We start from the raw sequence: 22606 nt of genomic DNA on the forward strand, positions 1-22606 counted from the left end.
ATGAACTAGTTATAGCAATAGGAAATATTTTGAGAATGTGTGGTGTATTACAAATTGAAGTCTATTATCTCTATAGTAATAAACTGAAGCATACCTCTGTCAGAGTATGAGAATTGTGCTTTAAAAAGAATGGAAAGTTGTTATAGATATATTTCATCACATGAAAGAAACATGAAAATAGAAGAAAGATTTTTTTCATGTTGTCTGACATTCCACTGACTATACTAAAGGACTTATGATTACAAGAAATTTTTTTTCAAAGCCTTAGATTGTTACAGGAGCACAGATAGAAGAAAAGTTTGTTTTCCTAAGCACAACAAACTTGGAAAATAATCATTTCTATTAAATTCTGTCTTCTGTCCTTTTATCTCCTTTCTCACCATGCAGTCTTCAGAATAATCTCATTTACTCTCATGGTTTCCATTACCACCTACATGCAAATTTCTTAAAAATCCATATCTGCCCTGACCTCTTTCTCTATTCTAAGCAACAGATTTATACATTCAAATCCTAGACATCTCTGTATAAACTTCATATCAATGATCAATGTTGCTTCTCTTCCTGAGTTTGCCATCTCAGAGGATGGCATCACCAAAATGGGGATTATCTGGGCTACTCTTTAATATCCTGGCAATTCCACTTTATGAACACTCTAAAAAAAAGTCCTCTGATATCCTTTACCTCTCAGTTTCCTTTTTTTTTCTTTTTTTCTTTTCTTTTCTCTCTTTTTTTTTTTTTTTTTGAAAGAGTCTGGCTCTGTCACCAAGGCTGGAGTGCAGTGGCGAGATCTCGGCTCACTGCAACCTCCACCTCCGGGATTCAAGTGATTCTCCTGCCTCCGCCTCCCAAGTAGCTGGGACTACAGGCATGCACCACCACGCCTGGCTAATTTTTGTATTTTTAATAAAGATGGGGTTTCATCATGTTGGCCAGGCTGGTTTTGAACTCCTGACCTCAAGCGATCTACCCACCTTGGCCTCCCAAAGGGCTGGGATTACAGGCGTGAGCCACTGCGCCCAGCCACCTCTCACTTTCTTTACCACTGCAGTAGCCTCCAAGCAGTTATCTTGGCTTCCTGATTTGTTTTTTCAAATTCATTCCTCCTTTAGTTTCAAATCTGATTCTATCACTCTTCCACTTGAAATCTTTCAACAACTCCTCCTAACCTCAGAGATAAAGGATCTGTCCTGGCATAAAAACCCTTCCACGACCTGATACCTACCTGTATTTTCCCCTTTCTCCTTCCCTCCCTTCCTTCCTTCAGTATATATATATCGATCATTTGACTATGTGCTGGTCATTATTTCTGGCTCTATTTAGAGCATAAAAGTAAACAAGGCAAAGTGCCTTCTCATGGGGCCTATATTTTAGTTGTGGGGAGACAGACAATAAACGAACAATAAACCAAATATAGAATATGTTAAGTGAGGATAAACGCAAGGAGGAAGTTTTTAAAAAATGATGGATTAGTGGTATAGCTAGCATACTAGATACTCAGAAGAGATTTTTTTAACATGCTATCCTCTGGTCTATACAATAAGATTGAATAAGAATCACACAATAACCAATAATTATTTTTTAATTTATTCCTGTAAAACAAAAAATGATTAAAACATTATTTTAATGTGAAGGATGTAGCTATTTTCAATTTTAAACACAAAAATTCCATGTGATCATACAAAATGACAGAATTGAAGTAATTAATATTGCTTCATGTGCCATCATTTTATCTATTCCAAATCAACTTTTCACATATTGGAATCTGTAGTATCACAAGAGTGGAGGCATATGTCGCCTACGGGGAATTGGAATGAGGAATGCCTGTAGCTGAATCAGTGGTTGCTGATGGCCTCTATTTAATTGTAGTTCTGCAAGTTAACTTTCCTGTAGAACACAATGTTTATTAAAGAGTTGGTAATAAAAATGGGATCATTGAAAGCTTACATATATATTACTAAAACTCAATAGCAACTATGGCTATTGTTTAGAATTTAGACTCACCAGAGAATTTTTTTATTTTGGCAGAGGACATTGTTTAGGATATTAGTGACATTATTTAGAATTACTAGCTCATGAAAATAAGACAAAGCAGGCTCATTTTAGTAAGTTTTATAATGGTTTTTAAATTGTCTAAAAAGAACACACCCTTTTACTTTACTGCCTGCATCTGGGCTTGGTGTGGGGCTGGAAAGGGAATAGTGTGTGATGATGGAGTTTAGGTCCTGAGCACCTCATAAAATGGGGTTGTCTGAGGACCAGTGTTGGGATGCAAGAACCAAAGCTTACTGTTAGGCATGATAAATATGAGTTACCCGTTAGACACCCAAGTGAACATAAAAGTCTGGAATTTAAGAAGAAAAATGTGGAAGCCATCATACACTGATGATATTTTAAAGTCCTAAGACATTTCCCCTACCCACTTATCTCATCCCACAATAAGCCTTCCCTCCTTTGAAACACTTGTTCACATTTAGTATTTTACATTTGTCATGTTGTTCGGCTTATGTATGTGTGTATGTGTTTCGTCTACTTGCTGACTTCATCCATTAGTGAATATAAAAACATCACATTTTTCACAATCAGTAATTTCCACCTACCCCCTACCTACTTGACTGTAACCAAATCTAACATTTCTCAGTATTTCATATTTCTCTGATTTGCTTCAGGAGATGTTGGGAAATGGATTCTCTCACACTTATTCGTTTAACACTGTGCTAAGTGTTGGTGACAATGGTTCCAGAGCAGCATGGGGTTTTAAGCAGAGTTGCTGAACCCCAGCAGCCTGGCTTCCATTTCCTCTGGTGCCTGCATCTGCATTCAAAGTTATACTGCCAAGGGTGGTGGCTGCCCCTTCCTCCTTTCTCAGGTGTCTTCCTGCTAGGTTAGGTGTTCCTTCCTTTATTTTTTTCTGACCAACAGAAAAGTTGTCCCTGCTTTTTATAACATGCTCTTTCAGAGTTTTTTTCTTAAGTCAGAACCACTGACTTGCACTCACACCATTTTTTTTCCTTTTATTCCATGTGCTTCTACTTACATCCCATAAAAATCCAAGAGTAGGCCTGACTCATTGGAAGGTTCTCGGCTTCACAATGTGTCTGGATGTATTTAAGATTCTCATCTTGTTGTAGTTGGTTTATTTGGCTGGAATTCTTTGTTCATAGTCCATTGCTTTTGCTTTCCTCTTCAACCTTTTGAGGATCTGCATCAGTGCCCAGTTTTAGTCCATATTTAATCTCTCTCTCATGCAGCCCCATGTCTATCAAGTCTGTGTGTCTGTTTGTGTCCACATACAGTCCATAGTTGTTAAGAATCTTTCTACTTAGACTTTGAAGGGAAAACCTTCTTGGTGCCCAGAGCATTCTGGCACATTCTTGTTACCTTGAGGTAATGTGGCTGGAGTTCACAAGTTGGCTTAAGAGATTTTTATCCCTGCCCTATGCCTGAATTCATTCTTAAACATCATCTTGTATTCCTAACTAGAGGGAAGCTCCTTTAGTGTACAGCTTTGATTTTATGGTGTTTGATACCTTGCATTTTCTTTTTTTGTTTGTTTGTTTGTTTTTTTTTTTTTTGAGACGGAGTCTGGCTCTGTCGCCCAGGCTGGAGTGCAGTGGCATGATCTTGGCTCACTGCAAGCTCCACCTCCCGGGTTCACACTATTCTCCTGCCTCAGCCTCCCGAGTAGCTGGGACTACAGGTGCCCGCCACTACGCCCGGCTAATTTTTTTGTATTTTTAGTAGAGATGGGGTTTCACCGTGTTAGCCAGGATGGTCTTGATCTCCTGACCTCGTGATCCGCTGGCTTCGGCCTCCCAAAGTGCTGGAATTACAGGCGTGAGCCACCGCGGATACCTTGCATTTTCTATAGCATTGAGCATGATGTCTTGCTGATTGATATATAAAAATTAATTGCATAATCAAGTTCTTAAGTCATCAAATAATGAAAAGGCTGCACTTTGGAAGATTTTTCAATTGATGATCCAGAAGATTCATCTTCAACAATTATTTATTTTACAAATTAATCTCTATAATATATAAAATATAATTGCTATTTTATATATATATACACATTAAAGATATAATGGATATACTTCTCTTATTGTGCGTACCACATTCTAAATGTAATTATCTTTTGTGTATCCTTCCCTGATCAGAAAAAGAACTTATTAACAGTGAGAATTTGGTAAAATTCACCATCAAATCATTGCAGCTTACACTTAGCTGGCACTTTGTAAACACTGTGCCTGGCACTATTCACTTTTAATGAGTAGGTGAATGAATGATTCAGCAAATGAATGAATGAATGGACTGCTGTGTATTCATGGACGTACGTAGCTTTTTAAATTGTTAACAAAACATTGGAAAGTGTTTTTAGCTTACTTTTAATACTCTATTATACTACTCAAATAATAGTGCCATAGGCCTCATTTTTTTTTAAATGCAGGCAATAAGCATTAATATACAATAGAATTGTTTTTTAATGACTGAACTTTTGGAATACTCATTGCTTTCACAGAAGACTAAAATGTTCTATAGATCACATGGAACTGATTTTGTAATATTCTAAACAGTATGGTAATACAGTTACACATTTGCATATCAACAAGCTAGAAGTACATTTATAGACTATGTATATGAATGTTAGTATATATATATGTGTACACATATTAAAATCTATATCTCCATCTAGCTTTATTAATAGATTTTAAGATTTTTTATCTTAGGAATTTATAGAATTATTATTAAATAAATCAACCAAATACTTTATTGAACTTAAAAGTATTGAAATTGCTTTTGGCCAGTTTTATATTTATCATTTTCTATTGCTGTAATTTAGTTATTTTTATATCAGTTTCTGCTGTATCTTCACTCCACGTAACATGTTTATATCAATAAGAATGTAGATGTCCTCATGCATATCTTGTGTGATATATAAATATCCTTGGAAGAGATATTTATTTTCTACTAATCCATAAAGACATGTTACATTTTTTTAAGATTGGTCAAAGATTGGTAATTTTTCTACTGATGCCTGTTTTTCTTTCTCCTTTTTTTTCAGTACTTCTGAAATTCCTCAGTTCCGGCTGCCGTATGATGTAGTGAATTTTGAGATTGAGCTAATGAAGGACCTTGGTGTAAAGGTAAATGAAAAAAACACCTATCTGTGTACTGCTCAAAAAGAAAGGAGTAAGCTCTACACTAAAGATTAACAGCAAATGTCACGTATTTTAGGAAAGAACAATTAAAAGCTACAACAGGCAGAAGCAGAAAGATGCTTCCCCTTGCTTAGGGCATTTGTCTGTCTACTGTCTGAATGCCACTAGCCTGGAAAAGGGCAATCAATAGTTCTCATCTGGCATGCCTGCATGTGATTAATTGTCTGTAAGAAACACATTCCTAAATTGCTTTAGGGGTTCAGTGCAGCTAATAGAAGGATTCGGTTTCTTTAATCACGTTTTTTCATGCAAGTTGTGTGCACTCTGAAACATTAGTATTTCACAATTTGGAACATAATTTCTTACGGAGATTTATTTTATTTATTATATTCGTCATGTCAGTAGTGTGAATGTGATAATCCTTTCTCAACACAAGCAGTAAATCAGTGGGATAGAAAGCAACAGCTTCGTATTTTTTATTATTTTGTTAAATAAATATTGTGTTATTCTTTTCGAGATGGTTGAAAATTTGACACATCATTATTTTCAGCATATAGCTTTAAATATTCCTCTTCTTTTCTGTTAAGAGCATTATACTCTAGCTCTTCACTTGAACATATTGCTATTTTTGTTTCAAAAATGTTAATTTTTCATAATAGATATAACACAATAGATTAGTAATGTACTGTGATTTACATAATACATGCTGTAAGTATATGCAGAAGATACTTTGAAAAGTGATTAACAAACTACTCATACCTTTTGCATTTACCAGTAAAACTTAAAATGAATCAATAAAAGAGAAGACACTCAAAAAATATTTTGTGGTTTATATTTATAATTACGTTTTAATTGACAGTGGCCGGGTGATGAAACATTCACACATAATGACTAAACAAGATGTCTGGGAATAAAAACACATAGTATAGATTTGGGCAACTTTATAAAACTTAATGTTCAAAATTACAGTGTTCAAAATAGATAATTTAGAGATGATTATTTTACAGAAGTACATTCTGAAAAGTTTTAAAATGTCTTTCATTTTGAATACAAGTTCTTCTCTAAATCTCATCAAATATGGAAATGATTATTGAAATTTCCAACTATTAGATTTGGTATTCTGAATTGAAGATGAATGTTCACAACACAAAGACATGGGAAATGTTTGAGGTGATGAATATCCTAATTATCCTGATTTGATCATTACACTTTCTATGCATGTATCACCCCATAAATATGTAAAATTATTATGTATTAATAAAAAATTAAAAAAGAAATTAGGCTTTATTTCTCCATTTATCTTATATAAAATTGCAAAATTGCATTCAGTTTTCACAGGACCAGATATATTGCATAAATTAGAGCATACCCATTACTCTTATTTGAAAACTCATCAAGGTGCAGTAGTAGGCAATATACTGAGTGCCAAGAAATATATCTTAGCTATAGTCATGCCACTTTTTAATTTTGTCAGATATCTTTGGCAAAGTCTAGTAATGTCTAGAACGTTGTTCAAAATCTGCTCAAATAAAAAGTATGCTACTAATATTTGAACAAAATATAAAAATATTTGTTTACGTATGAAAAGAATATCTCGGAAAGATATAAGAATCTGATAGAACAGATTGCCTTTGAGAAGGTGTGGGACAATTTTTTCAACATTTTGTACATTTGAATTTTAAACTGTGAATCTGTTACATTATTGAGGGAAAAAAATGGAACCTAAATTAAAGAGAAAGCTAACAGTACTGTCTTGTCCATCTCTCAAGCTGTTTTAAGATGTGAAGGAAATGATGTTTTCAAATTTGCTTTGTAAACAATAAACTGTATATACAATTCTGAGGAAAGATAGCAGTGAGATTCTTTTTCACTTTGAGGATTTGTATCCTTTGATGAGGTACTCTTGCAGCTTTTATGATTTACGAACTTTAGCCATAAGTGGGTACATTTTGACAAAGTGGTCTGTGCTTATTACCTCCTTTTGAAAAGTCATCACGGAGGTTCTTTTTATAATTTGCCTTCTGTTTGTCTCTCTCAACTAATATATATTTTAAAGTCAAAAATAATTTCCTGGCAATGAAATGAACTATTTTTGTGGGTTCATACTGTTTGACTCCCATGTAGCATATGATGTAAAAGTTCTCTTATATATGTATGTATGTATTTTGACTTTCATGACCTAGCATTATCTTGTTTATTCTTCTACTTTTTCTTTTACTTCCCAAAGAGATTTATTTCATTGACTCAACAAATAATTGATCAGAACTTATTTTTGCCAAGTAGTATGCCAGGACTAGAACCATGTAGAGCCATCCTTCTTTTGATCTCCAGTCCTGTATACTTAGTAGTTTAATAAGCGTATTATCATCCAAATAACATAACCTGATTATATCCAGGACCCAGTTCAGTTTATCTTCACTCCCAACTATCTTTTTTTAGCTGCATTTCCTATTGAATATTTTAATTTCAATTTATCTTATACTTATTAGCCAATCAGTCCTTGTTAGTTCTAAGATTAATTTTTTAAAGTCAAATGTCATCTTACAAGAGAATAAAGATAATTTTGTTATTTGTACATTATTCATATTTTTCTTCCACAATTTCAATATCTAGTATGTTAAAAAAAGAGGTATAATACATGGAATTCTTTTTCTTGTCTCTGAAATGGGATTTTTAATCATATTGAATAAATATTTTTCTACTCTTACATTAATACACTTTATTAATTTAAAAAGTTAATAAAAAGTGTGTTAAATTTTTCAATTCCCCTTTGTAAATACTTACGTTGAGTTTATATGTTGAATTATACTAATCATTGCATTTCTAAAATTTATCAATTTTGGCATCATGTTTATTTCTGTACATGTAATTCAGATTCAATTGGTTAGTATTTTTAAAATTTTTCTTGTGCATTCATTTATTTATGTAATGGATATTAAAACCAGAAATATCGCAGGGAACAGTCAAATAATATTGTTACCATTACAAGTTTTAAATGTGCAAAGACTTTTTGTTTTGTTTTGCTTTATTTTTATTTGTTGTTTTGTGAATTTTTGATAATAGAGTTATATTAGCCTTATAAAATTAAACTTCTAAGCGTTTTATTATTTTCTCATTGGTAAGAATATTATCTTGAGACATCTTTTTTACTAAATTTGGAAGTTGTCATCTTCTCCAAACCCTCTTATGAAATAGAACTATGACCATTTTTCTTCATATCTTCTATAAGTTTTTTCCACTGATTTTATTCTCGTATCAATTTTGCCAATATATTTCTAGAAAAATTTCTGCTTCATTGAGGTTTTTGAATTTATTAGCAAAAATTTAAGTCTATTATTTCAGTATACGATAAAAAGATCTCATCTGTGCCTGTGATTATATTTGCTCTTGCATCTCTAAATTTCCTTTGTGTTTTCCTATCCGTTAATATTTTCTTTAAAATAAACAGTTATCAAAGTTTTGTTTTCTTATTCATTAATTGCTGACTATATATTTATTAATGCTTTCCCCTGCTATTCTTATTTGTTAGTCTCTTTTTTAAATTTAGTTTTATTTTATTTTATTTTACGTTCCAGGATGCACGTGCAGGACGCGTAGATTTGTTACATAGGTAAACGTGTGACATGGTGGTTTGCTGCACCTATCAACATATCACCTAGATATTAAGCCTCACATGCATTAGCTAATTATCCTGATTCTCTCCCTGTCCCTGCCCCACTCAACTGGCCCCAGTGTGTGTTGTTCCCCTCCCTGTGTCCATGTATTCTCATTGTTCAGCTTCCACTTGTAAGTGAGATCATGCAGTGTTTGGTTTTCCATTTCTGTGTTAGTTTTCTGAGGATAATGGCTTCCAGCTCTGTCCATGTCCCTGCAAAGGACATGATCTAATTTTTTTAATGGCTGCATAGTAGTCCATGGTGTATATGTACCACATTTTCTTTATCCACTATATTATTGATGGGCATTTTGGTTGATTCCATGTCTTTGCTATTGTGAATAGTGCTGCAGTGAACATACACCTGCATGTATCTTTATAACAGAATGATTTATATTCCTTTGGGCATATACCCAAAAATGGGATTGTTGGGTCAAACAGTATTTCTGGTTCTATGTCTTTGAGGAATCGCCACACTGTCTTCCACATGGTTGAACTAATTTATATTCCACTAACAGTGTAAAAACATTTATATTTCTCCACAGCCTCGCCAGCATCTGTTGTTTCTTGACTTTTTAATATTCACCATTCTGACTAGTGTGAAATGGTATCTCATTGTGGGTTTGATTTGCATTTCTCCAATGATTGAATGATTTTGAGCTTTTTTTCATGTTTGTTTGTTGGCCACATAAATGTCTTATTTTGAGAAATGTCTGTTCATGTCCTTTACGTAAGTTTTTTGTTTGTTTGTTTGTTTGTTTGAGATGGAGGATGGAGTCTAGCTCTGTTACCCAGGCTGGAGTGCAGTGGCACTATCTTGGCTCACATCAACCTCTACCTCCTGGGTTCAAGCTGTTTTCCTGCCCGAGTGTCCCAAGTAGCTGGGATTATAGGTGGCTGCCACCACACGTGGCTAATTTTTTTGTGTTACAGATGGGATTTTACCATGTTGGCCAGGCTGGTTTTGAACTCCTGATCTCAAGTGATCCGCTTGCCTTAGCCTCCCAAAGTGCTGGGATTACAGACATGAGCCACCGTGCCTGGCCTCCTTTGTCCACTTTTTAATGGGGTTGGTTTTTTTCTTGTAAATTTGTTTAAGTTCCTTGTAGATTCTGGACATTAGACCTTTGTCAGATGGATAGATTGCAAAATTTTTCTCCCATTCTGTAGGTTGCCTCTTCACTCTGATGATAGTTTGTTTTGCTGTGCAGAAGCTCTTTTGTTTAATTAAATCTCATCTGTCAATTTTTGCTTTTGTGCAGGTGCTTTTGATGTTTTCATGATGAAATCTTTGCCCATGCCTATGTCCTGAATGGTATTGCCTAGATTTTCTTCTAGAGTTTTATAGTTTTGGGTTTTATATGTAAGTCTTTAATCCATCTTGAGTTAATTTTTGTATAAGGTGTAAGGAAGGGTTCCAGTTTCAATTTTCTGCATATGGCTAGCCAGCTTTCCCAGCACCATTTATTAAATAGGGAATCCTTTCCCCATTGCTTGTTTTTGTCAGGTTTGTCAAAGACCAGATGGTTGTATTGTGTGGTCTTATTTCTGAGATCTCTGTTCTGTTCCATTGGTCTATGTGTTTATTTTTTTTCCAGTACCATGCTGTTTTGGTTACTGCAGCCTTATAGTATAGTTTGAAGTCGGGTAGCATGATGCCTCCAGCTTTGTTCTTTTGGCTTAGGATTGTCTTGGCTATATGGGCTCTTTTTTGGTTCCATATGAATTTTAAAGTAGTTTTTTCTAACTCTGTGAAGAATGTCAATGGTAGTTTAATGGGAATAGCATTGAATGTATAAATTGCTTTGGGCAGGATGCCTATTGTCATATTAATTATTCTTATTCATGAGCATGGAGTATTTTTCCATTTGTTTGTGCCCTCTCTGATTTCTTTGAGCAGTGATTTGTAGTTCTTCTTGAAGAGGTTTTTCACTTTCCTTGTTAGTTGTATTCCTAGGTATTTTATTCTCTTTGTAGCAGTTGTGAATGGGAGTTCATTCATGATTTGGTTCTCTGCTTATTGTTGGTGTATAGGAATGCTAGCGGTTTTTGCACACTGACTTTGTATCCTGAGACTTTGCAGAAGTTGCTTATCAACTTAACCTATTGGGCTGATCAACGGGGCTTTCTAGATGTGGGATCATGTCATCTGCAAACAGGCAGTTCGACTTTCTCTCTTCCTATTTGAATACTCTTTATTTCTGTCTTTTGCCTCATTGCCCTGGCCAGAGCTTCCAATACTGTGTTGAAATGGAGTGGTGAGAGAGGATATCCTTGTCTTGTGCCAGTTTTCAAGGGGAATGCTTCCAGCTTTTGCCCATTTGGTATGGTATTGGCTGTGGGTTTATTGTAAATGGCTTTTATTATTTTGAGGTATGTTCATCAATAACTAGTTTACTGAGAATTTTTTAACAGGAAAGGATATTGAATTTTATCAAAGGACTTTTCTGCATCTATTGAGATAATCATGTGTTTTTTTCTTTATTTCTCTTTATGTGATGAGTTACATTTATTGATTTGCATATGTTGAACCAGCCTTGCACCTAGGGATGAAGCCAACTTGATTGTGATGGATAAGCTTTTTATATGCTGCTGAATTTCATTTGCCAGTATTTTATTGAGGATTTTTGCATCGATGTTCATCAGGGATATTGGCCTGAAGTTTTCTCTTTTTGTTGTATCTCTGCCGGGTTTTGGTATCAGGATGATGCTGGCCTGATAAAATGAGTTAGGGAGAAGTCCCTTGTTTTCAATTGTTTGAAATAGTTTCAGAAGAAATGGTACCAGCTTCTATTTGTAATTCTGGTAGAATTCAGCTGTAAATCCATCTGGCCCTGAGCTTTTTTTGGTTGGTAGGCTATTTATTACTGCTTCAATTTCAGAACTTGTTATTGGTCTATTCAGGGATTCAACTTCTTCCTTGTTCAGCCTTGGGAGGGTGTATGTGTCCAGGAATTTATCCATTTCTTCTAGACTTTCTAGTTTATTTGCATAGAAATGTTTATAATATTCTTCGATGCTTGTTTGTATTTCTGTGGGTTCAGTGGTGATATCCCCTTTATCATTTTTTATTGTTTCTATTTGATTCTTCTCTTTTTTCCTCATTAGTCTACCTATTGTTGTGTGTATATATATATATATATTTTTTTTTTTTTTTCAAAAAACCAGCTCCTGGATTCATTCATTTTTTTGAAGGATTTTTCGTGTCTCTATCTCCTTCAGTTCCGCTCTTGGAGTTACATGGCACTTACTCTCAAATCGATCACATGATTGGAAGTAAAACACTCCTCAGCAAATGCAAAATAACTGAAATAATAACTAACAGTCTCTTAGGCCACAGCACAATCAAATTAGAACTCAAGATTAAGAAACTCACTCAGAACCACGCAATTGGAAATTGAACAACTTGCTCCTGTATGACTCCTGGGTAAACAATGAAATTAAGGCAGAACTCAGGAAGTTCTTTGAAACCAGTGAGAACAAAGAGACAATGTACCAGAATCTCTGGGATGCTGCTAAAGCAGTGTTAAGAGGGAAATTTACAGCGCTAAATGCCACTTCAGAAAGCTAGAAAGGTCTCAAATTGACACCCTACCATAACAACTAAAAGAACTAGACAAGCAAGAGAAAAATATCCACAAAGCTAGCAGAAGACAAGAAATAAGCAAGATCAGAGTGGAACTTATTTGTTATTTGCTTTAAAATCTTGAGTTGTAAACTTACTTCATTTTCATTTTATAGATTGAATAATGAAAACATTTAAAGTTATTAGTTTCAGAAAAATCTTTGTCAGCATCCATGTGTTTTCATTATTTTATTATTTTTATTTTTCTTCAGAAAGTAGGTTTTTTTCCCCCGTGTAGACAACAGTTATGTAGGATAGTATTTTCATTTGCTTCTGTATTCTTGTGATAGAATTCATTATTTTTTCACTTTATTAGCCATATTTGCATTTTTTAAATTTATCAAGAATACTCTCAATTGATTTTACACCAAAGGATCATTTATAGTGTAATAAAATTGGGTATTCCCTTTAGGAGAAATGGCTTCTTAGCTGATGTTTATTTATACATTTTTTTGTAATGAAACTCAGAATTTAAATAGAAATACATATTTTTGTTTCATGGTCTTTATATCCTAATTTTTCAAAGTTAAAAGTATAAAATATGAATGAAGATACTGCATTTTTGCATATTTAAAATATGTGTATTTGTCATTTCCCAAAGTATTCTGATAGAATTCTAATTGATTACCTTAATTTGTAATTTCTATACATTTCTTCTGCTTCGTAGTTTGAGATGAAATATCTAATAGAGGTATTACCTTTTTCTTAATAACCTCTTATAACATCTTGTTTTTCACTATGGTTATTTGAACCAAGAATATCTGTGATTCTGAGATAGTATTAGAAAATAAATATAAAATCATATTATTTCTCTCCCACAAGGAAACATGTACACTAATAGCTAATAAATAATTTTCATTTCTAAAGATAGCTAAATACTTTCAAAATTTCTTCATTTTATTTTCTATCTTAGAGCATCTGGAAATATTTGGTCTCTTTAACCAAATTTTCTATTAGAAAACTGTGAAGAGTATGTATGTTTTTATTTTATTTTTAAAAATAATGGGCATCACCTATTTTATTTGAAGATTTATACTCCACAAAAAAGTTGTAAGCCTTTATCCTGCATAATAAATGTTACTATGTATATGAATACATATTATAGTATATAAAGAAAGTTTTCATCAAATCCCTAAGAGACTATTAGATGGAACTTTGGCTCAGGGTATATGACATTCAGAACTGCTGGAATAAAGTAGTGACTATTACACTGAACTTGAAATAGATTGAATTTGTATTCCGAATTCAGGTAGGAAATATCTAATAATATGTTACTAAAGTCATTAGAGGAAGGTAGAATATATACTGTTAACCATATCTAAGAAAATCAAGATGGAAATATTACATATGTAAAAGTACAAGGAATAAAGAAGCAAAAACACCAAATAAAATGCCCGTAATATGATTTTTCTAGCATCATATCTATTTAACAAATAACATTGAGATTTCATAGCTTATCAGCCAACGTGATGTTCCTGATAGCTGTAGTTGTCTTGCAATTCCAGTTATAGTTAACACACATTTCATTTCAATTTCCCAAGGCATAATGTAAGCAAAGCTTTACCTTTGTTGTCAAGGAATCTTTCTTCTAATTCTTTCTACGAATAGATTATTTCTTGCATGGCAAATATTTGGGGCCTCAGGTTTTTAGGAAAGGGAAATTTGAATAGGTTCCCATTAACAAAAAGGAAGGAAGCCTCGTGCCTGTCACTGCTTGGAATGTTCTTGTTATGGCTTTGTCCTCATTTCTACCAGGGATCTGCTGCCCAGTGATGACCATCCTCCATCTTTCCCACAGTGTCTGTTCATGGTAAAGTCAAGTCTTGCTGGTCTCCATCCCAGTAGATTCACACCAAGATCAAGATACTCGTCTTTGCAGCTTTCCATACATGAAAGGAAAACTCAACTGTTTTCTATCCCCATTTGCACACTATTGTGTATTAGAGTAGAATCAGACTGTATAAATACAGAATGAGCATCTTTCTTATATATTACAAAATCAAAGACATTTTCACTCTGCTGTGGTGGAAGAATTGGGATGTCTTTATTCCTCTTTGATAAATCACAAAAAGCTACTATTAAACTAAATATTGTGCCTTCTCCCACAAATACCCACCTCAAAAAGGATGGGAGGTCTTCTTGAATCTTCCTGCAGAGGCACTGAATAAAGTAAACCTAAGATTAAGTATTTTGAGAATCACCTCCACCGATTAATTCATTGGCGTGGCATTCCAGTGCTCAACTTTGAAAATGGCATACTTACTCAGTTTGCTAATATTCTATTAGAATGTTTGGACCTGGTGTTTTCTTTTATGTCTAACCTTTATTATATATTGGTATGAAGGGTATTTGATTCATAAAACAAACAGCGAAATTATTTTTCTTTTTCAATAAAATATGTATTATTTAAAAGTTAGAATAAATTAAAGTTCTAAAGCCTCACTATTAGATGATTTTAATAGCATCGAATTCTACTAATTCTAATAGTAATACTATTACTTACGATAAAATGCTTTGAATAATACATATTTAATTAATGTTCCAGTTTAATGTTTTTTGATACGTTCCAGAGTTCTGAATATTCGTTATTAACCTCACCTTGGTTGTCGCCTTATTATAAACTTTCTGACAGTTACCATATCTGCCAATATAAAAACAGAATTACTATTTTAGGAAGACAAAACATTGCCCTCTATGATCCAGTTCCAGTCATATTCTCCTCTCCAACTTCTTGCTCCATTGCTTGCTTTGCACTTTATATTCCTGAAACACAACCTTTTTAGTAGGTCTTCACATACAATATGCTGTTCTTTGCCCTTGAGGATGGTGCCAGCTCTGCCCTCTAACCTCAAGAGGCACAAGAGCACAGCAATTATGCATGTTGGCTCTGAAATTAGACTATGTATTTGACTGCAATAAAGGTTATGTAAGCTCTCTTGTCCTTTAGTATCATTATCTGTAAAATGAAAATACTGATAACACTTCATGGGGCTGCTGTGGGGATTAAATGAGTCAGTATATGCAGTACTTAGAAGAGAGCTTTACACTTAGGTGCACATTCAGTGTAGCTGTAATTACCAGTTCATGGGTATACATTGCTCTTCTTCTATGACTCAGCTTAAGGGACTTTGTTTTTAGGAACATTTTGCCTTCAGAACACAAAGAAACCTACCAGGCATTGTGCTTCCTTCTATATGGCAGGAAATGTGAGATGCAGCTCTATTTGTCTTTTACTTTCAAGGGGACTTACTGGCACATACTTGATAACTGGATCTCTAAACTTCACTCAAGAGACCAGTCCCTGATCATAGAGTTCATCTTCCACCCACTGGAGTGCAGATATTTTAACAGTTTCCAGCATACTCACCACCTCTTGTTCATGCTGTCTGATCTGCCTGATGTCGTCAATGTAATGAATCACTGTGACATTCTGTGGGATGTCCAGATCGCTTCAGATTACATATATTATTACTGAAAAGAGTTGACATATCCCTAAGGCAAAACTGTAAATGAATATTCTTATCTATACTCTGTGACTCTGAACTATTTCTGATCTCCTTCTCTAATTGGAGTGGAAGGAGTATGCATTTGCCAAATCAATGGCCACATGCAGTCTATGTGTGGCCTTATAAAACTTCTCTAGCAATAATACCACATCTGTAACAGAAACTGCAATCAGGACTACTCTTTAGTTAAGCCTGCAGACATTTATAGTCATCCTCCAGAAATTCTCTGGTGTTGGCAGGGGACAGGCTGGTGGATTAAATGGGGATATGACAGGGACCACTAACATCTCTCCCCATCCCATTGCACCCAGGATAGGATATTATCTTTGATTTAGTCTCTTGGCTGGATTTTCAGATATTTTCATGTGGCCTTCCCAACTATGATAGCTTTTGTAGCTCTTACTTCACAGACCAGAGACCCAATGTAGGGATTACTTCAATTGACAAATGTAACAATTTCAATTATGCTCTTAGAGACTAGGAGAACGATCACTGACTGAGTTGTGGTTTCAGTGGGCCCACTGTGAACTAGACTTCAGTCAGGCTCCATTTTTTACCTCACCCTGTAAGTACCCACTCTTATGTTTCCAAGTATCAGTATTACTGAAGAACCAGTGCTTAATAGTCCTTGAAATGTCTGATCATTCCCCTTTTTCCAGGGCTTAGTTGCTTGGATAAATGACCATAGTTTCCTTTGGGAAAGGACTAGGGGAATCACAGTATTTACTTGTAGGGATGTTTCAGGGTCTTTCTTCCTAGGGACCCTGACACCTCCCTGGTCAGCAGATTCCAGAAGTGAAAATTATCTCATGTCTGGAAACTGACCAAGTATTGTGACTTTTACTAGGGGTGACTACCCTCTGCTTCCTGACTTTATTCATTTTCCCTTGACAATGTCCCTTATCAAAATCCTGTCTTTTCCTTTTAAAGGCGCTATTGAAATCCCACTTCTCTGTATTCTCAACCTTCTAAGCTTAGCTAAAATGAATCTCCCCAGCCTCTGAACTCTCATACACATGTGGTGATCATAGCTTGTTTTATGTTATATTTATTTGTGTATATCTTTTGCCCCTATTGACTGTACATTGATGCTGGAAATGTGTCTTATTTATCGTCTTATTATTTAAATGCCCCACATCGTGCTTTGAACATATTATGCAAGCTATGGAAGTTTACTGATGGTTTTAATGACACTGGCTTTTCTTCTGCATTTAGCCCTTAATAGAACATGTTCCTGTTCTATTTATATACTATTTTGTGTATGTAAACTTATATACTAAAAGACAAAAATGTTGTCACATTTTATATGGAATCTCATAGAATTTTTGGCTGACTTTTCATTCTTTTTGATGTTAAATATTAAGATTTTAATTAATCATATGCCAAATTTTCTTATGCAAAATATTGTTTCTTATAGATAATTTGTGGTAAAAGCCTTTCAGTGAATGAAATGACTCTTAGCACTTTGAAAGAAAAAGGCTACAAAGCTGCTTTCATTGGAATAGGTGAGTAGTTTACTCTTAAATATATTTATTTATAATGTATTTTTTTATTTCCTAGCAATATCCAGAAGAATGACTGCCTTCAGACATTTTCATGATGAAAGTTATATTTGTTCAGGGAATAACAGATAGAAATGATTGGCCAAGTAACTAAATTTCTATTTTATAAGTAGGAGTGCTGTTTCACCTTAATTATGGAGAGATTTCGGCAAGATGTTTATCTTCCCATTCTTTCACCACACCATCATCACCAGAAACTCAGAATCTGTCTAGAGGCTGTAGCTTTCTTTTTATGATAAAAACAATTGATTAAAGTGATCAAAAAGGATGGAGTTGGCTCGTTCCCTTTGCTATTCATTTTCCAAAATTTTCTAAAGACTTTTCTTATTTGGTTGAATTTTTTAAATGTTTCATCAGTGTTCTGAAAGTCCCATAGACAGTGTATTACTCCTGAGGCACTCAGTGTATACTGTTTTCTCATATTTTGCCTAAATATGTTATGGAGAATGAGTTTTCTAACATTTTTCTTCCACTTAGTGTTTACTGAGAGACCAGAGAGAACAAGTAAGTTGGCTTGACTTAGTCTTTGCCTCATGAATGTCATATTCATTCTCTGATATGATTTGTACTATGGGCAATTACGGCATATAAATGGAGTATGTTAAATCGGGGTCCCCAAACTCGGGGCCACGAACTAGTACTATACTGTTAGGAACCTGGTCACACAGCAGGAGGTGAATAGTGGGCAAGCGAGCATTACTGCCTGAGCTCTGCATCCTGTCAGATCAGCATTAGATTAGATTAGAATCTAATGGCATTAAATTATCATAGGAGTGCAAACTCTATTGTGAACTGGGCATGCGAAGGATCTAAGTTGCATGCTCCTTATGAGAATCTGTAACTAATGCCTGATTATCTGAGGTGGAACAGTTTCATCCTGATACCATCCTCTTTCTCCAACCCGGTCCATGGAAAAATTTTCTTCCATGAAACTGGTCCTTGGTGCCAAAAAGGTTGGGGACCACTGTGTTAAATTGTTACTCATTTTTAATATAAACTCATCGTCCTGTATTTTACTTTGTCTGTCTCTTCGGCAGTTCACACTCAGAATATGAAGTTCAAAATTATATCTCTTTAAGTGATCACACACTGAGTAATGTTTGTTTTGCAGCTGTCCTTTTTCATTGCCTTTCTGAAGTGCAGTCATCATTAATGCTTCTTTGTCTACTAAACTTTTCTTATCAAAATGCCATTTCTAAGACCATGCCTGTCAGCCCCTTTATTTAGGCAAAAAATTATGGAAATCAATATAAATTTGCACTGTCTTCTAGCTCCTAAATGTCTCAACTGAACCTCCTTCCTTTCAGAAAATTTTGGGTGCCATTGTCATTAGTATCTGTCTGTATGATCTTAATTACAATATTATATTTATTGTGTATATCAAAAGTAGGAAGGAGGCAAGATCTGATATTTTCCCTGGGTTCTATTTTTAGGCATACTATATTTGACTTTAGCTTTACTTTTCAACATTACATTTGTATTGATAATTTAATGTAAAGAAATTGGGCAGGTGTCTGTAAGTTCCAATTACTCTCAATAAACACATGATCAAAAATGCTTGGTCAGTAATAAGTGAAAAATTTCATCAGGCTTTAGGTCTGCAATACTAATAATGTTATCAAATAACTATTTGAAATTCACCAATGTACTAAAAGATATGTTTTCCATTATTTGAGTATATACTAATACAATTATTAATACATGTATCTATAAGAACTTCATCTACAAAGAATCTTTGTACTGAAGGAATATGGACCAATAAAATAACCAATACATTGAAATATCCAAATTAATTACATAAGCAAATTATTCCAAAAATTTGGAATAATTAAATTGTTTATCACTCTGAGTAGTTATAACCATGAAACACCTTCTAACTGAAATAATCAATAGTGTTTCAGCTTTTTAATTTAATTTTATACTATTAAGTCCCCTTAAGTATATTATTTGATAATGCTATACTGGTTCACAATACAGTTGTCTCCAATTGACTCTGCACTGAGGTGTGAATACAGCATTTAGAATCTAGAGTCCTTTCATATTTATGTGCTGTGCATTTTCATGCTGAGAAGTGAATCTTTGACATTTTGATGTAGTGATGTGAGGAATGCAGTTATGCTCTATTTCAGTATTTTGTATGAAACATATACAAGAAGAATTTCATCATGTCAAAAAGAAAAGCTTCAGTCTGTGGAAGACAAGTAGCCGTATTCTCTAGGAAATGTTTATTTGACACTCATGAGTGTCGATTTGGGAATTTATGACCTTTGTATTACCATATAACTGTCGGTTACTTGGACAGCCACACAACCTTACATGTTTTTGTTCATTAACCTTGCTTCCATATTGTAATTAAACTTTACTCACTTATTTTATCTACCCTTTCTCACTGATTTTGTAGGAGGAAATGTAGAATAGGAATTCCATATTATTTAGGATATACATTTGGGCAGTTTCAGAAAACAATAGAGGGTAAAACAATATAAACGTTTAGTTCTTTCTCATGTAACAATGTAAGCCATTTTCAAACCTGAATTCCGTCTTTGGTCTATGGGTAGTTACCATGTTCACATTCATGCTAATAGAAGTGGGAAAGAGGGAAGCAGCTCCTTCAGTCTTATATTTATGCGCCGGAAGTTACACAAATCAATTCTTCTTTCATCTCATTGTCTGTTACCTGATCATATAAGCATGGCAACAGCAGAGGGTGCTGGGAAGTATTGCCTTTTGCTGGGTGGACATAATCCCCATCAAACGTCTAGAATCATAGGGAAAGGGGATGACAGATATTGAGAGAGGATAGAAATGAAAGTCTCTGTTACAGGTGTGCATCATCATTAGTATTTGACACAGGAGATCAGTAAAGTACTTAGTAGCAAAGAAAACACTCTTAGTACCTGGTGCATACATGTTGGTTACATAGGTAGTTTTTAAAAATGGAGATGGTAGGCCAGGCGTGGTGGCTCACACCTGTAATCCCAGCACTTTGGAGGCCGAGGCGGGTGGATCACAAGGTCAAGAGATCGAGACCATCCTGGCCAACATGGTGAAACCCCATCTCTACTAAAAATACAAAAATTAGCTGGGTGTGGTGGTGTGCACCTGTAATCCCAGCTACTTGGGAGGCTGAAGCAGGAGAATCACTTCAACCGGGGAGGCGGAGGTTGCAGTGAGCCGAGATCTCACCACTGCACTCCAGCCTCCTGACAGAGCAAGACTCTGTCTACAAAAAAAAAAAAAGAAAAAAAGAGATACTTTCTCTTTCTGTAGTTGGAAATGCCATAGTTATTAATCTTATGTGTTTATAACTACTATCTTATTCTACGTTAGATTGTGTAAAATAAAAAATATTTTTAATTAACTGTGACATAATGAAGATAGCTCATTAAGCCCATTGTATTAAGTCAAGTCTGTTCACATGTTTCCTGATTTTAACTATAGTGTATGATATTGCTCATGAAAAGTCTCTCATTTTTAGAGTTTTCTCTAACTAATACTACCAGAGTCCAAGGAAATTATCTCATTGAATGTACATCATTGTTACTTCTAAAGACTTATGTCTCTTGAACCATGAGAAGTTTAGCTTCTTCTAAGTACTGAGATAAAGCCCTATGTCTTATTCAAAATTAGTCTGTTATCTTCACAGTAATTGAGTCTTTGTTAAAGACTCTAAAATTTTGGTGGTTTTACTGAAATCAGAGCACCTGGACAGCATGTTACTGAAAATATTGAGAAGTAGAATTGGAACATCTACTATACAAGGCTTTTAAAAAATATTGGATGGCTCTCTTTGTTTGGTATTGAAATTGACATAATAGGTTACAACCATTGTTTCTTCCTTTTTATTTTATAAAATAACCAGAAAATAATAGAATAGAACATATCAAAGTGTGTTGGCTATGGTTAGGGCAAGTGTTATTTTGTGAAAAATGTTTTTCAGCTGTGTGTATGTGTGTTTGATGTGTGTGCTTGCACATTCACACTGCATTAAAATAAAATGTATTTTTTAAATATGGCTCTAGTTAAAGTTTGATAGCCAATGCTATACAATGTAAGGGCTCTGATGGACTAAACACCTTTTTCCCATAGTATACTCAACACCTATCAATAAGTAGCTATTAGTGAGTTAAAGAAGTATTGAATTACTACAATCAATGTCCCAAACACTGTGCTAAGAATTTAAAAAACAATAAAGAAATCTGAATTCGTTGTTTAGGTTGGTATTAAATTGAGTCAGAAATATCATAAGACATTCAAAAAGAACAACCATATTGCACAATTTCAGGAGTGGGACGTAGTGTGGTAGATGGGCTGAACATGGGTATAGTTCCTTTTTTTTTTTTTTTTTAAAGTTCTGTGGGTAATTTTATTCTAGAGCCAGGTTTAAGAGTCACTGTTATAGATAACTGAAGAGATGGACCCTTCGTCTTTGTTTTAAAGAAGCCCATTTCTTTTTCTCTTTCTGATTGTCCATCTTCTGATAGTTTTCATCTCATAGCCTCATAAAACATGATAGTGCCAAAAAGGTTAAACAAGCATGCAAGGGAAAGAACATACAGTAAGACACATTTAGGTAACTGATCAAACTTTATATATTCTTCTGCCAAGTTTTTCTTTCTTTGAATTTTTGTTTTTAGAATGCATGAGAAAGAAGGGATTAAGGGGAAAATGCAGTGAAATCAATTATAATAGTCACAGTAGACACTACGAAACAGGAACTACAGGAAGGTGTTGTAGAGATGAATAGTCTTTTTCAACACCAAGTGCTTTACTTGTGTCCACCCAAAAGATTTTCCTTGAACTTACTTCTTGCTACCACCACTCCCCTCACTTAATGCCACTGGGATACTGCTGTGGCCTCAACCAGTCTCTTTGGCCACCACTGTTCACACAACAAAAGTAGTAATCATGCTGAAATCAGATCTGATCATTATTCCTCACTAAAACTCTTCCATAGCTCCATATTTCCTTCCAGATAAAGAAAAGTCCCCACGAAGGTTTTCAAGGCTCTTCTTGATTTGGTCACAGCTATGTCTCTAGTCACTTCTCCTATTAAATTATGTGATTCAGCCATTCTGAACTGTTTTTAGTTTTACCTTATC

General features: G+C 34.5%; 1 protein-coding gene across 6 annotated transcripts in view; it reads left to right on the plus strand.

The window, feature by feature from the left end:
* DPYD (dihydropyrimidine dehydrogenase) overlaps positions 1 to 22606 on the plus strand; it is an 840660-nt gene that overhangs the window by 224536 nt on the left and 593518 nt on the right. For all 6 annotated transcript variants that reach the window (XM_055115757.3, XM_034931766.3, XM_008960543.5 and 3 more), the window contains 2 exons: positions 5060 to 5141; positions 17360 to 17447. In XM_055115757.3, coding sequence (XP_054971732.2) covers positions 5060 to 5141; positions 17360 to 17447 — 170 coding nt within the window. The remainder of the gene's footprint in view (positions 1 to 5059; positions 5142 to 17359; positions 17448 to 22606) is intronic.

This window comes from Pan paniscus, chromosome 1 (genome assembly GCF_029289425.2).
Source record: "Pan paniscus chromosome 1, NHGRI_mPanPan1-v2.0_pri, whole genome shotgun sequence".
NCBI lineage: Eukaryota > Metazoa > Chordata > Mammalia > Primates > Hominidae > Pan > Pan paniscus.